We start from the raw sequence: 16,071 nt of genomic DNA on the forward strand, positions 1-16,071 counted from the left end.
TTTATAGACATTTTACAACTCAACACAATAAATAAGCTATAATTCCAGAAGCCCAAAAGAATAGTCGTAACTAGCTTCTGCTTCTAGCCACCACAGTTTCTGCCCACCGAAACACAGAAGCCGGCTTATGCATAAGCATAAGCCCAAAAGAAGTCACCCTAAGCAGCAGTGATGGGTGATTCACGGCATGTTGTAATACCAGGCATCAGGATAGAGGAAGAGACATTTTGCACCGCTTGTGCCGTTGGTACTGATGGTCCAGGTACAAGCTCCTTCTCCTCACACCTGAAACAGGATAAGCAGGGATGATAAGTACAGGGACAGTTCATCTTATATATAACTTAAGAGATGGATGAATAATCAGCATAAACGGCTAAACGCAAAGGGAAAAGATGCACAAAACAAATCGATTTCGACGAGACTGTAGGTCCCCACCCCGCAAAGAGATTCTGATGAAAGAACAAACGGATTTCGACGAGAACTGATGATGAAGCGTCGGCGATGTTCATACCCTGGCGGTGGCGGCGGCGGCGGCGGCGGCTGATCGGGGAAGCAGTATTGAGCGCCGCTCCCGCGCGGAACGAAGCGGCCGATCTTGGTCCCATCTCCAGGAACGTAGACGAAGGGGCTCTTGAGGCTACCGAGGACTGGTGAGCGGCGCCTCTTGCGATTAGGTGCCGGCGGATCCATGTGCGGGGGCGAAGAGGGTTTGGTACGGGCGCGAGAGGAGAAAAGAAGCGGCTTGCCGCGCAACCGATCCCTCTTCTCTCCTCTTCTATTTTTCTTTGAGGTCCATATTACCCCTCGAACTTGTCACGGTTACAACCCGATCTTTACTTTGGTTTAAACTAGTAGTAAAATGGTCGTGGGCCACGGGATCAAAATTTTAAAAGTAGTCACCTAGTATAGTATATATTTTATAAAACAAACAATTCAAATTCATTCAATATAAAACCCACCTAATTATCTCAAGTAGGATTTGCAAACCTTCGACGCACATGTGACATTGGTATTGATCAATGAGCTCTTAAAGATGGTGGACTCTGCCCAAGGTTGTTTCTAAGGAATGCATCAAATTGGTATGGCAATATAAAACCAAAAGGCATATACCAAAACCTGATGCTGCATTACAAACAAAATTATGTTTCCTTGAGAGAAAAAAAAAACTAACCAATGTATTGGATCACAAAACAACACACTAAGCTCTCATATATGCTTGAAGCTCTCATATATGCTCGAAGGAGTAGTTGCTTCACTGGAATGCGCAACGGAAAAGGTAATCAAACTAATATAATGATTATCTTAGGTGACAGAACCGGACAAAACATATATATGATTACAAAATAGCATCCATATTCCATAGGCTCAAATTTGTTGATTTTCAGCAATTGTTCTACAATCAAGGTAAAAAAATTCAAAAAATGTCATAAGAGATTACAAAAACCAAGACAATGAATACACATGCAATCTTCCACAATCCAAAAGAAAGCAACTTGCTGATTCTCTTGCCATGTCAGCGAAAATTGGACAGTAAGATCAATTCATGTTCGTCCAAATGGAAAATAATTTTCAATAACCATTGAATATACAGAATTATAATGGAATTGCGAATAAGATAAAGAGGTTAGGTAAGTGATTTCAACAAATAAATTGTAAGTAGCATGGCATTCCTAGTATGTACACCATATTCAAGAACATAATATGGCATACTTAGATCTTACTGGGATGAATTTGCATTGTATATAAAGCTCATAAATCGTAATGGCTCTTAGTTGTACAAATAAATATAAATGTTAACAAAGCATAAATACAAATGTTAACAAAGCTTGAACAGAGACAAAAATGCCACTCCAACAAAGAAACTTGAACAACAATATTGTCACTGATGCTACACTTCTTCCTCAACTTGACCAGACAAATTCTGTTACAGCTTAGGCTCGTCAGCAACACAACATGTATGTATCATTTGAGCTACTCGTACACCTAAATGGCATACCCGACGTCACCTATGAAGCTTTACGGGCAACATTTGATGCCATGTAGCTTATTTTAAACTCACCCCATAAAACGTATGAAGCTTTATGGGCAACGTTTGACAAATTATTTTAGGGTGACTTCTTTTGGGCTCCTGCTTATGCATAAGCCGGTTTACGTGAAACGGTGCAGAGAAACTGTGGTGGGAAGAATGTACTAAAACTAGTTCCTCCTATTCTTTTGGGGTTATGGAAATTTAGCTTATTGTTGCGTTGAGTTGCAAAATGTCTATAACACCCCTAAATTAGATATGTGCCTCAAATAAAACATGATGATATCATATGTATTCTAGTTTTTAGTATAATATAAAATGAGCTAAAATGGATCAAGATTATAATTTTCATTAAGCGGAGCTCATTATATAGAAAATTTTATACCGAATATATATGCTATGTGGGAAGGTTTCTCAACAGAAGCTCGGGAAACTGCCTCCGAGTAGTTTCTGGAATTGCACGAGACGGAGGCTTCTCGGCCAAAATAAGCAAGGCACCAGTTGGAGACTTCTTTTGGGCTTCTCCTATCCACAACCTAGAAGCCAGCCCAGAAGCTAAATAGAAGTGCACATTAAACTCGCCCCGCAACGGGCAACAAAAGCCGGCGCCTTCCCCGCGGTCGCACTAGAGGTCCCGATCGACCTCCAATGAGACCACCGTCGGCGTAGCCCTTGGCACGCGGACCTCTAGCTCTCCGTCGACGGAGCTCTGAGTACCTTGGCCAAATCGAAGTCACTGGTCGTCCCCAACAATTGGATCTGGTTCATTGCCCAGCGTTCCTGCATGGATTGAGCCTGCACGGAGAAGGGTTTCTACGGCAGAGGTGGGGGTGGAGGAATGTTGGCCATGTCGAAGGTGCTGAGGAAGTAAGCGGGGTTTTTGAGCGATGAGGGTAGTGGAGTAGGAAGTATGCTGCATGTCCCATCTCCCGCGCTTTCCAACACATACAGAGGAGAGGCACGTTGCGCTCGCCAGCATCTACACATGCGACAACACCCAAATCAAGCGTGCCTCGAGGGCCAACATTTAGCCTGTTTTAATTCGTGCGCAGGAAATCCGTGCGAGTAGGCCAAGCAACGGGCCAGATTCTTCTCCACGAGTGGGGGAAACCTCTTCACGAGCAACCAAATAGGCCCATAATCTCTCGCACTTAGCCTTCTTCTCCTATGCACATGTGCACCTAATCTTTCGCACTTGCAGCATCTCCAACGGGGCGACGAATTTGAGACGCTCAAAATGGCCGCACATGCCCGCTTACGTCGGACCGCGGACACGAAAATGGTCATATTTGACCGCGCGTTCGTTTGCGTCAAGGGGTGCCTCCAGCGGGCCGACGCATATTATTTTTCAACATTTCTTTCATAGCTCCAATGCAAGAAATGTACATATGAAAAACAAGAAGGAAGAATAAGTGCCTCATGGCGATTGATGGACCGGCACCGTCGTTGCCCCTCTCTCTCCTCCTCAACTTCTCCGCCATTGCCCACCCGCCGCTCCATCCGCCGTGCGGCCACTAGAGCTCGGTGGGCCGCCACGTCCTCTAGCAGCCGCTGCCGCAACGCCTCGTTCGCGGCATCCTTAGCCTTCTTGAGCGTCTCGAAGGACTCAACTAAAGCCCTCTGCTCTGCCGCCTTCTCCTCCGGGTCTGGCCCGTCATAGCCCCATCGAAGTCAGAGTCGTCGGAGGCGTCCTCTGCGATCGCCGCCTCCCTGCGAGGTTCCTGCTCCTCGTCGAACGCAGCGTGGGCCGCCCGCGCCTACTCTGCTTCCTGCTCCGCGTCAGCCATGAACTTTGTGTCCATGGCCGCGTCGATGACGTTGTCCGCGCTATCTTCGTTCTCCTCATCGGAGCTATCGAGCGGGGGAGGTGGAGTCGGAGGTGGAGGCGCCTGGCCGCAACGACGCTGCTCATGGCAAAGGTGGAGGATAGGCACGAGGCGGTGCTACGGTGGATGTTGTGCGGCTGCTAGGGTTTGGTAGGAGGAGATGAGATGAGGCAGCCGAGCGCCCCCTCTTTATATGCGCTGGAGGCAGCCGAGGGGCGCGGCACGCGAGGCAGCGCCATTAACTTCATTGGCAGATGTGGGCAGCGGGTGCTCGACAGGCGAGGCATCACCATTAACATGGCGCAGCCGAAGCGTCGCCAGTACTGGCGCTGCTGAGAAGACACATCGAGCTAGACTCGCTACCAGGCGGGCCCGACAAAATGTCCTTCCAGACACGTAAATGGTCACACGGCGCGACCGTACAATGTCCGCGGAGACATATCCAGAACGCATATTTGTGTATTTCAGGCCAGGCTAGGCACGGGTTTAGAGAACATGAGTTTTTTTTGGGCCGGGCAAGGCTTTTCCTTGTTCAGGCTAGGTTGAGGATAGTTTTATATGCCCCAACGGTGTGGCCGGGCTGAGTTTGGGTTAAGTTTTCTGCACCGGGCGTTTTAGACCTGGCTAGGGATGGCAATGGAAACTGCTCACTAGCGCGCGCGCGCTAGGGAGTATGGTTGCGCTGAAGGAATTTCATACTGGGCTCGGCCCGTTTAAGCTATTTGGTCGCTTGGTTCTGTCGTTCGGTAGAAGAGATGGCTCAAAAAAAAAAGATGGTTCGTTCTTTCTGTACAAGAGCTGGCTGGTTTGTGTGGTAGTTGGCCGGCCACGTACTGACGTACGTACCACACAAAAAAGAGTTGGCCGGCCACATCATGTTTCGTTTCTCCACTAGTGAGAGCTTTTAGATAGAAAATGTTGTACTGCTAAGATACGTACGTATCTCTTTCTTCCAGTTCTGTTTTATTTTTATGGATTTTTTTGTAGTGTTTATTTCATGTTTTTTGTATTCTTTAAGGACTAGAATTGCTCTAGTTAGTTAAAATAATTGTTTCTCGTATAATTATTTTCTTTCTTTCGTTTCAGAAAATTAGTTCTACAAAAGCATTTGTTCCCGAGTGGTTTTTTTTGTTGTTGTTCCCTGTGATGTTATCTGTGTTCCCTCGTATAGAGTGAGGTGTTCCTTTGTTCTGAAAGATTTGTTCCTTTCGTTTTAAAAATTAGTTTCACAAAGACCATTGTTCCTGTGTGTATTTTTCTTGTTCCCCATGGTGTTCTTGTTGTTCCCTACTGTATAGTGAGTTGTTCTATTTTTTTGAAAGACTTGTTCCTTTCGTTCCAAAAATTATTTCCATGAAGGATTTTGTTCTCGGATGTATATTTCTTGTTCCCTATGATGTTGTTTGTTGTTCCATATTGTATAGCAAGTAATTTCTTTTTTCCATGAAGATTCCTTACTTTTGTTCTAGAGAAATTAGTTTAACAAAGGCTATTGTTCCCGCGTATATTTTCTTTGTCCCCCGTGGTGTTCTTTGTTGTTCCCCACTATATAGTGAGTTGTTTTTTTGTTCTGAAAGATTCGTTTCTTATGTTTCTGAAAATTAGTTCCACGAAGGATTTTGTTCTCGGATGTATGTTTCGTGTTCCATGTGATGTTGTATGTTGTTCCCTAGTGTATAGCGAGTTATTTCTTTTTCTACAAAGATTTGTTATTTTTGTTCTAAAAAATTAGTTCTACAAAGGCTATTGTTCTCGGTTGTATTATTCCTATGGTGTTTTCTCTTGTTCCCTAGTGTACATTGAGTTGTTCCTTTGTTCTGAAAGATTAGCTCCTTTTGTTCCTGAAAGTTAGTTCCACAAAAGGTTGTGTTCCTGGATGTATATTTCTTGTTCCCTGTAATGTTGTCTGTTGTTCCCTAGCGTATAGCGATTTGTTCCCTCGCTCATAAGTATTTATTTGCCCACCTAGAAATTATTTTCCCACATAATTTAGCTACTCCTTTGGTTCATATTAATTGACTCTATTGTAGATGTATCTAGACATATTTTAATTCTAGATACATCCATATTGTACTCAATTAATATAAATCGAAAGGAGTAGTTAACTTGTGATAGTATATTACAAGACACGTATGTGCGACACATGGTCACATAAAACGGAAAAAATGCATGTACAGCGAGAGGATCTACCAGAAAAAATCACTAGCATTAAATTCCCTCAAGCTAACATGCATAGCAAGTACTAGGTGCTAGTAGTATCAGCAGTCCGGCTCATATGCTTGATGCATGCGTGCATGCACACAAACGCACGAGGCCCGGAAATGCAGCGCGCATGCATCGCGTGCGGGACCACCGGACCAGGGTTGGCAGCGGTAGCAGTGAGCCGCTTGGCTATACAGTAGCTTTTTTAATCGCGATGTGTAACCAAGCCATGTTTAGTCCCACCTCGCTTTCCCATGAAAAAATCAACCGGTTTAAATAGTGCGCTCCGTCTGATTGGTTGTACAAGCGCGCGGAGTGGGACAAATCCTGATGATGCAGGACGACCTCTCGATCCCGGCGGATACTGGCGCCGCTCTGCCCGGATGGGCCGGCCACGCTCGTTGGCCCAACTAGCTGATCTTCAGCGAACTAGAAAGCTCCAGGGCGCGCGAGCGCCAGGGAGAAGCACCCATGGCAATGGGTACCCATAACCCGCGTACCCGCCGGGTACAAACCCAATAAAAATACGGGTATGCGATAAAATATTACCCATGAGTTCGTAAATGCGAAAATGTACCCGATGGGACGGGTACGGGATCGTGGAACCCGTACCCATCAAAATTTGATAAGTAGACTGTTGTAATATTCTAAAGTACTTAATTTTCTCCTAATAAAGCTTTCACATTGATAGGATGAACCAAACTCTTTCCGGTCTCACAATTATTGGTAGGTTAGTGAGAATTAAACCCCTATTTAGGATCACTTCACCTCATGTCATATTTTTTATCAATTTGATGTGTTGTAAGCGCGGATATTTTTACCCGTGGGTACCCATTTATCCTGTCGGGTGACGGGTATGGAAAAAACTTGTACCCATTAACGGGTATGTGTACGGGTGATGGGTAAGATTGAAGGAACGGGTACGGGTATGGGATGACTCTACCCGTACCCATACCCTGCGGGTGCCAGGCCCGGCCCGGCTCGAGTTTTGCTGCCCAATCTTCGAGGAAATAGCAGATCACATCACTTGTTGGTGCTTCTTTTGCAAAGAACCACAACAATGGTTTCTTGTTGCAAGGAACACCACATTTTACTTTAATTCTTTGCACAGAACACATAAAAGTAATTAAGCAGCTTGGTATTCAATCCGTTAGTCAAGTTTACTGTTACGCGACGGCCTAACTGCCATTTTTTGTTTCGTTTTAGATTTTCCTTTTTATGTTTATTTTTTCTAATTTTCAAAATCTGAATATTTTTAAAAAATACATATTTTGAAAATCCAACCATTTTTAAACACAAATTTTGTAATAGTCAACTATTTTATAAAACACTATGAACTACATATGCATTTTATCAATACATACTACCTCCATCCCAAGGCTTATACCACCCTTTCTCATTAGATGCATGGTGATAAAGTACCTCGGGCAGTCTTCGGGGTCGTCTCTGCCGACGATGAGGCGCTGCCATCCAAGGTACTCCAATACCTTCGCGGCCTCCTCATCGTCCTCCTCCCCATTCACCTCCGACTTCGGGACCATGAGGGTCATGAACCACCAGTCGATCCAGTCCAGAAGTTGGTTCTAACTCCGTCACGTACCTCGTGCTTGGCTCCCACCTTAAACAAGTGCTTGATCTATGCTTGATCTTATGCAGGCTTTTCTAGAATGGGGACCCCCCCTTGATTTGATCCCAAAAATAGGTCGGAGGGGTCCGCATACTTTGCACGAATAATACAAGCCCAAATAGTGTCTTCCTCTTGGTAAAGTCTCCAGACCCATTTTAGAAGAAGGGCCATGTTTATTTTCTTTGTATTCAGCAAACCCAAACCTCCAACTTCTTTGGGTCTACAAACCGTTGGCCAATTAACAAGGTGGTATTTCCTATTCGAACCCGCGCCTTCCCAATAGAACTTCCGCACATCCGCGGCAGAGGAGACGTGGTAGCCATCCAGCGGCCGAGGCCACGGGGCATCCACGGCAAGGGGCGCCCGCGTCACTTGGGTCAGCCCGCTCTGCCCAAGCGACACACGGGGAGCCGGGCATAGACGCTAGCGTCGCCCCCCTCCCAGATCCAGCTAGAACCACCCAAGGTTCACCGGGGAAGGGGCCGGCGACAGAGCCGCATCATCGTCCGTCTCCTAGATCTCTTCTTCCGAGCCCTCGGCCTCGGAGATGGCGGCGGCAAGGGGCGCAAACCTATTCCCCTTCCTCACCGGCGTCGAGCGCAGCTCCCGGCGCTCCCAAGGGTGCGGGAGGTACCACGACGGCGGCGCTGCCAGCTGCTGTTCAGACTTCGGAGTTCTAGGTGGCATAAGCCTTGGGATGGAGGTAGTATGTGTTGATAATATGCATGGGTAGTTCATAGTGTTTTATAAAATAGTTGACTATTAAAAAAATTGTTTAAAAATTGGTTAGCTTTTAAAAATATGCAATTTTTGAAAATATTCTAATTTTGAAAATTAGAATAAATAATTGGAAACGAAACAAAAAAAATGGCAGTTGGGCCGGTCCAAACTGACGATGTGGCAGACCGAGACGAATTGCCGGCGTAACACTAAGCCTAACTAATGGATTGGCCATCAAGTTGCTTAATTACTTTTATGTGTTCTGTGCAAACAATTAAAGCAAAATGTGGTGTTTCTTGCAACAACCAAACAAACTATTGTTGTGGTTACTGTAAAAAAAAACTATTGTTCTGGTTTTTTGAAAAAAAAACACCACCAAAAGGTGTGATATGCTATTTCCTCCCGATCTTCCCAGCTCGCGGTCAACCTCCCGAGAATTCGGGAGCCGCGCCGCCCGTTGCCACTCCTATTCTCCGCCGCCCGCGTGCTCCCCAGCACCCACGCGCCGCCCGTTGCCGCTCCTATTCTCCACCGCCCGGGCGCTCCCCAGCACCCACCGAAAAGACGGCCATGCCGCCCACCGCCGCCGCGCAGCCCCGCGTGGAGCTGGAGCTCCCGCTCGGCGCGGCGCCGTTCGACCTGGAGGCGGCGGTGTGCAGCCACGGGCTGTTCATGATGGCACCCAACCGCTGGGACCCGGCCTCCCGCGCGCTGACCCGCCCGCTCCGCCTCGCCTCCGACCGCTCCGCGTCCCTGCTCGCCCGCGTCTCCCGCCACCCCGCGCGCCCCGCCGACGCCCTCCTCGTGTCCGTCCTCGGCGCCGACGCCCTCTCCCCGCTCGACCGGGACTGCATCCTCGTAAGTTGTTCGTGTTCGATGGAGCGGGTTCGACTTCGCGTCGGGCTGACCGATTTAGTTCTCGGATTTGGCTGGCAGGAGCAAGTGCGGCGGATGCTGCGGCTGTCGGAGGAGGAGGGCAGGACGGTGGCGGAGTTCCAGGCGATGCACGCCGCCGCCAGGGAATCCGGGTTCGGCCGCATCTTCCGCTCGCCCACGCTCTTCGAGGACATGGTCAAGTGCATCCTCCTCTGCAATTGCCAGTACGTTTAGCCTCTCGATTCCCCTCGCATTCCTATCTATCTGCAGATTTTGGGATCGTTAGGAGTTGTTATCTTTCACCTGTACTAAATGATTCAAGAACAAAATGCAGCTATGCAATTTGGATCAGAATCATTAAGTGCCTGATTTTGTGACATCTTAAACTGCACTTTTTATGCAAGATATCTTATATTGCCATGTTATTGGACTGCAGATGGTCAAGAACATTGGCAATGGCTACTGCACTCTGTGACCTTCAGCTGGAGCTGAAATGTTCTTCTGGCACCGGAAACTTTCAGCTAAAGACACCTCCAATCAGGGAGCATAAGAGGAAACGCAGTAAGAATCAGAATGTTCGTGTCAAGCTAGAAACAAAATTTAGTGAGTTGGAGAGCTCGGAGGACCCAAGATTAGCAACTGCAGAAGATTCAAGAGTAATCCCTAGCAATGACTTAACACTGTTGGAAACAAATGGCAATTTGGCTAGCTTGCCCTCAGTTGCAAGTGAAGCAGGCAGTGCATGCAACTCATTTGATCCTTCAGAGGTTAGCATGAGCAGTAGCACTTCCTTTGAAGATCCTATTGGAGATTTCCCTACTCCAGAAGAGTTGGCGAATCTTGATGAAGACTTTTTAGCCAAGCGTTGTAACCTTGGATATCGAGCAAAGCGAATTATATCCCTTGCACGGTGCATTGTGGAAGGAAAGGTATGCACACAAAATCTGGAAGAAATGCTCAAAATGTCAGCTACAGAAGAGATATCTACCATCCCATCCACCTACGGAAGACTGGATAAAGAGTTATCTACTATCTCCGGATTTGGCCCTTTCACTCGTGCCAATGTGCTCATGTGCATGGGATTTTTTCACATGATCCCAGCTGATACCGAGACAATTAGGCACTTAAAGAAGGTAACTTTTTTTACCCAATAGAGCCTTTTTGCTTTTTCGGATTTCAGTGTTCACAGGGTTTCACCATTTAAGTATGTCATCTATGTATCAATGTATTTATGGAATTTCTTGCAGTGTCATAAAAGGGCGAGCACCATTAAATCTGTTCATATGGAATTGCATAATATCTATGGCAAGTACGCTCCATTTCAGTTCTTGGCATACTGGTACGTCTTATTACTGACACTGGTATTCAGTAGCACATCTTTTTAACTTGCTGACACTATCCATTGATGTTCTGTTTTGAATAGGTTTGAGTTATGGGGCTTCTATGACAAGCAATTTGGAAAGATCAGTGACATGGACCCATCCAAATATGGGCTCTTTACTGCAAGCTATTTGAAGAAGGCGGCATCGATTAGATAGGAAATTAGACATGAGCCTTTCTTTCTTTTGTAAACACGGCCATGCCAAAATCAGCTTAAAAGACATAATTGTTTCTTGTGAATGTTGTTGTAGTTGCTGGCTGATTATTTAGTGGTGTGCTAACATTAATTGCTAGTGGTAAACAATTTTTTTTTGTAGTCTATTCTATTTTCTATATGATGAGCACATCTCATATTTTAGGAGAACAGAGTCCTGCAAGGATTTAGTTTGTAGAATTTTCAGATTGAGACAATGTGTTATCTTTACAGCTGCCAGTTTGTTATCAGCTGCTTCAAATAGGTTACAGGTCAATTCTACACATTCTTGCATCAAGAGCGCATTTTGTAAAGAATGAGTGATGACATAAGTGACACTCAGTGAAAAGACTGATCAACAGCTATCCTGAACAACAGATTGATGCAAGCGATAACATATTTACCCCCTCCATCTCATGACTTGTCCGAGACTTGCTAAAATTTAGATGTATCTAGATACTATTTAATGTCTAGATAGATCCTAATTTAGACAAATTTCAGACAACTTTTATGGGATGGAGGGAATACTATTAACCTTTGTAAGATAATTTGGAATATTTTTTGGCATTCTAAATCAGAGAAAAAGAACAGATATTAACAAAAGCTTGACTTTTTTTTTCATAGATTGCAATGCGCAATACATTTCCCGATAAGATAATTTCTACAATTCTACAGCATTGTATCTACAGAGTACACAATGAGTAAGCTCTGCCTATTAATTATGAAAATTGTGCAGTTAGAGACATCAAAAGACTGATTTGCTGGGTGAGCATCATTACAAGCAACCGGTCCAGCACTCTACTTGTACTTGGGCACTTTCAATCCTTCTTATGCAGCAGAATGGATCCAATCACAACTGCAAGTCCAGCTATTGCAACTGTTAGGAGTAGTTGCTTGTGGTTGAAACCATGAGCAGGTTCACGCTCTTCAGCACCATCTTCATTTTCCAGCATGGATCTGTCACTGCAATTATAATTATATCAGAAGGCAAGCTCAATTGGCATTAGGTGCCACAATATATAAAATTGTTATATATTGTGGATCTAACTATGGAACATATGACTGCGTTATATTTGTTTAGAACTGCAACTGAACAGTAAAAGCACTAATCAAACTGAAACCTAAATTTAATCATGTCTACATAAACGAGTCACATGCATCAGTGGAAGGTTCACCTTGAAGATTCAGCATTATCATTGGTTTTACCATGGAGCAGGAGCTCGTGCCCAATCCATTCACGAAGTCTGATGTATTTCTTGCAAGATTGACAATATTCTGTTCTATTACCACATACATCCTGCATCATAATTCGTATAATTAGACAGATGGACTATGTTTGCATGACTATGTATCTGCGGGAAAGTATAATGTCCACTTTTCAGAGTAACAGCTTAACACAAGGAATACATTTCTACCTGATGCTCAAAAATATCAACTGCAGGCAGTTCAAACTCGCAATATTGGCACGCGAGCATCCTTTGCGGGCACTGCATGCGTTTATGAAGATCCCACAGCTCATGTTCCACTGTCTGCTTGCAACGTGAGCAATTCACCTGTATCCGTAATGCAGATATATGATTAGTGGTGTTACAGCTTAAGTTAGCAGTCCAGGCTCCAGAGAGTGTGAAAATACAGTAAGCTGTAAATCTATTGGCGTATTTTTGATCTGCCCAGGCTAGCTCAGTGGATACATGAATGAATGTTGTCTGTTTCCAAGCATAAGAAGACATTTAACACAATGGTCGAATTATTTTTATCTTTTGCTGGCATACTAATACTGCAGTTAATATTAGGTTGGAAGGATACGAGAGCAGCAATGCTGCAGGTTTTCCGTTTATCTGTTGACTTTATGCAAGATCTTGAATTGAGCAGCACCATGGACTATGGATATATTTTGAATATGATGAAAATTGGAAACAGATATGATTCGAAATTTGGAAACTTACCGGAGCATGGTTCTCATCATAGTGTTCATCCATATGCTTCCTTGGAACCATATCTCCGCAGTGCTCACACTTCTGAAGGTTGCGAGCGCAGTGTGCAGAATGCAGGGCGATGTTTGAGGATGGAATTTCTCGGTTACTGAAGAAAATTTCAGAGAACTACAGTTTAGAATCCGCACAAAACATGTCTCCAGACACTATCTATATAAGCAGTTGTGGGAAAACTATACCAGGTAATTTAGACGGGGGTACTAACTGAACTAGAAGTAGTAAAATGTGCCTTGCAGAACGCAATGGAATGATTTGACGACTTTGTAACTGAGAAATTCCAGTAACTGTAGTATTTTATACTCCCATCCCATATAACTCTGCTGTTTTTCAAACCCTAGTGGTATAAAAAACCAACACCATCTGCTTCGAAATTGTCTTGGAACAGTACAGCACCCAGCAATGGACATGGACACATACAGTGGCTTGGCACACAGAGAAATCAGCAACGGTACGGCGAGGTACCGGAATCACTTACCAGTGCGCGCAGGTGGAGGTGGTGACGACGGGATCGGGGGCGGCGACGGCGACGGCCATGGCTCGCGAGTTCCAGCGGATCACCAACGCAACCCCCGCCGAGATCGGAGTCGCGTCGGCCGGATCGAGACCTCGCCGGGTCAGGTGGGGCTCTGGCCGGGAACGGAGACGATAAAGAGGAAAGGGATACAGATGGAGATCATCTAAAAAAAAAAAGGTGTAAGTCTGTTGGAGACGGGGTGAGTGCCAGGCCCCTTAAAGCCCGTTTAGCCTTTGTGGGCCGTGCCGTGCGGTGGCTCGGCCTGTTAGCCAGCACTGGAGAGGACTATAGGTGGCCAATAGGCCGGGCCTACCGCAGGATGACTCGCGGTGGCCCTGTAAATGGGCGGCCTGTTTAGGCCTTTTGGGTTGTTTGAGCCTTTTGGATCATTTTTTATGGAGAGAATTAGAAAAATTTAGAAAAAATAAAAGAAAATACAAACAATCTGTGCCATGTGCCAAGTGGCCGAGCATTGCATGGTGTGCCGTGGGCCAGACATGGCTCATTTTAGTCGTGTGCCAGGCCGGCCCCGTTACAGATCAGGCACAACTGCTTTATTGCCGTCCCCCGAAAATTGGGCCCGTTTGCCAGCTATAGATAGGACCAAACCACGACGACATTTCCTATTTGATGCTCTTAGCGCACGTTAGCGCCACGACGCATACCCTCCATTCTTCACTGCAAGCTCCTGGTCACCATTTATGAGTCGGCCCAAATAGGACATCCACGACATCAAGCCATCTCGCCAGAGACGGGAAGACGCGGCTGGCAGCGGTGCCCCTGAAGGAGACGAGGCCGGGACCTCACCGGAGACGGGGACGACGTGGCTGGCCGCGGCGTCGCCGGCGGAGGTGAGGCCTAAAACTTAGGGTTGGGGGTGGTGGTGCGGGCGAGGCACCGGCGACGACTTAGGGTGGGGATGCTGGTGCGGGGGGATCTTGCCGGAGATGGAGATTTAGAGGGAGGGTTCGGGGGGGGGGGGGACCGGCGGAGGTAGTGCCTCGGGCAGGGCAACATAGGCAGCACCGGAGTCGAGGACGATGGGGATGGAGGTTCTAGGGTGGGGAACGACGAAGGAGGAGGCCGGCGAACAAGACCAGTGCGTGCGTTGACTCGTTCGCTGACGCTCAAGCGTCAAATAGGGCCTCCCAAGTCCCGACCACGACGACAAATGCGGTAGTTTGGCTAGTATGTTGTCAGTTGTCCTATGTCCCGTGATATGGTTTGTCCTCATGGATTCTTGTTCAAACATAGTTTAATAGTTTTTCAAAAGCTTCTCAACTTAAATTTAAAGGTTCTATCTTCTAACGAAGCGAAGTGAAAGCTTGAGCTAATCGCGTCCTTGCAAACTAATGTGTGTGTACATTTGGTTGCTGTATATGTTCTCCAACATTAGTTTTCACTCTCAAGCGACCTAGTAGCCTCCCTCATGCGTGTGTACAAGTTGTTTGGTTGGTACGTTGTTTGCTATATTGAGTTTAAAAAATGGGGTTGTCTATGTTATAGTTAACTGAGATTTTCTGAAGTCACGGTCACACGAGAAAAGTGAGATTGCGGTTCATAGAAAACTGCAACTCGTTTCATGTGGTGTAGTTGCACCGAAACCAATTGCACTTTGCTTTTTTTGAATTGTGGTTGTACTTCCTTTTGGGGTGACTGAGGTTTAGAAAGTCTCGCCATACACAGAAAACCCGTTAAAATTTTGGCCAATCCATACTTTTCCACCCCAAACCGCATCAGATCGACGCAGTTTTCTGAAAAAGTGTAACCGGCTAGCAGAAAAATACAACTGTAACGAGCTGCACTTTTTACAAAACTGTGGTGGGTGACTCGATCGACCGAGACAGAGACAAAACAATTTTTTCAGAGGAAACTGTGGTTGATCGATTGACCGTTCTTCAAACCGGAGCAGATGCCACCATCTTCGACGCACATCAAAGCCCAAACGAGCGACCGAGTCTAGCCGTGCGACACCCTTCCCGACTCTCTCCGTGGCTACCCATTCCTCGTTCTCGTTCGGACGTCGATATCGATCATCATCGACGCACAAGTTCAAGTTCAGACACGGCAGCAGCTCGTCTGAACTTTTCCTCCTGTAGACAGGATCAATTCTACCGCCGTGGACGGTAAGCAAGCAACCACGCGGAAGGGACACGAACACGATCGCCACTCGCGACAAATCGCCATTACCTGGTGCTGGTGGTGATATGATCCCCCAATGGCCAGTGCGCGTTGCTTGCCACTGGATACAGCCCGATGTGGCGCTGCCTGTGTTTAGCAGCTAGCCGGGCCAGCAACTTTCCCTAGATGTCGCTTCCTAACTTTGTCCGCTAACACGCCCAAGGCTCTTTTCTAGCTGTTCATGCGGGGGCGTTGTTTGTAATCTTGCCATTCAGAACAAGTGGGCGTTCCACTATGTTTTTGACTGACGCGTCACTTGGAACTGAAGATAGTAATGATCGTCAGATGTGTGTATTCAAGGCAACTGCAAGAGAGGACATGCTCATTTCAATGCAACATTACTCTCTTCGATTTCATATTCAACATAACGGGCTGTCTGCATCTCGGTTATGTAGAAGCCGTGTGTAATGTTTAAATAATTAAATAATAATAAATTTATTATCGTAAAAAGAGCCCCACTTTAAATTAATAAAACCACACCGGCTAGAGTACACATGCATCGACTCATAAAGACTTGTTTGGGGTTACCAGC

General features: G+C 46.1%; 2 protein-coding genes across 2 annotated transcripts; one reads left to right on the forward strand and one right to left on the reverse strand.

Annotated features, from left to right (window-relative positions):
• The first annotated feature begins 10,077 nt into the window (after window positions 1-10,077).
• Window positions 10,078-11,083, forward strand: LOC124669172. The gene is made up of 3 exons (XM_047205852.1): window positions 10,078-10,410; window positions 10,525-10,616; window positions 10,701-11,083. Exons 1-3 carry the CDS (start codon window positions 10,231-10,233, stop codon window positions 10,813-10,815), a joined length of 387 nt encoding a protein of 128 aa, XP_047061808.1. The 5' UTR covers window positions 10,078-10,230; the 3' UTR covers window positions 10,816-11,083.
• Window positions 11,084-11,444: 361 nt separating this feature from the next.
• Window positions 11,445-13,440, reverse strand: LOC124677224 (XIAP-associated factor 1-like). Its single transcript, XM_047213222.1, has 5 exons — window positions 13,320-13,440; window positions 12,797-12,932; window positions 12,266-12,403; window positions 12,026-12,147; window positions 11,445-11,813 (listed from the first exon to the last, which is right to left on the reverse strand). Exons 1-5 carry the CDS (start codon window positions 13,376-13,378, stop codon window positions 11,669-11,671), a joined length of 600 nt encoding a protein of 199 aa, XP_047069178.1. The 5' UTR covers window positions 13,379-13,440; the 3' UTR covers window positions 11,445-11,668.
• Window positions 13,441-16,071: the final 2,631 nt, after the last annotated feature.

The sequence above is a fragment of the Lolium rigidum genome, chromosome 7, assembly GCF_022539505.1.
Source record: "Lolium rigidum isolate FL_2022 chromosome 7, APGP_CSIRO_Lrig_0.1, whole genome shotgun sequence".
In the NCBI taxonomy this organism is placed as follows: domain Eukaryota; kingdom Viridiplantae; phylum Streptophyta; class Magnoliopsida; order Poales; family Poaceae; genus Lolium; species Lolium rigidum.

Excerpts from the sequence above, each read along its gene's own strand:
- LOC124669172 (XM_047205852.1), top strand. The coding sequence starts at position 10,231 with ATGCTCAAAATGTCAGCTACAGAAGAGATATCTACCATCCCATCCACC. Across the intron at positions 10,411-10,524 it reads CAATTAGGCACTTAAAGAAG|TGTCATAAAAGGGCGAGCAC; the intron begins GTAACTTTTTTT and ends AATTTCTTGCAG. Across the intron at positions 10,617-10,700 it reads TTTCAGTTCTTGGCATACTG|GTTTGAGTTATGGGGCTTCT; the intron begins GTACGTCTTATT and ends TGTTTTGAATAG.
- LOC124677224 (XM_047213222.1), bottom strand. The coding sequence starts at position 13,378 with ATGGCCGTCGCCGTCGCCGCCCCCGATCCCGTCGTCACCACCTCCACC. Across the intron at positions 12,933-13,319 it reads ACCTCCACCTGCGCGCACTG|TAACCGAGAAATTCCATCCT; the intron begins GTAAGTGATTCC and ends AATTTTCTTCAG. Across the intron at positions 12,148-12,265 it reads TTGATATTTTTGAGCATCAG|GATGTATGTGGTAATAGAAC; the intron begins GTAGAAATGTAT and ends ATTATGATGCAG.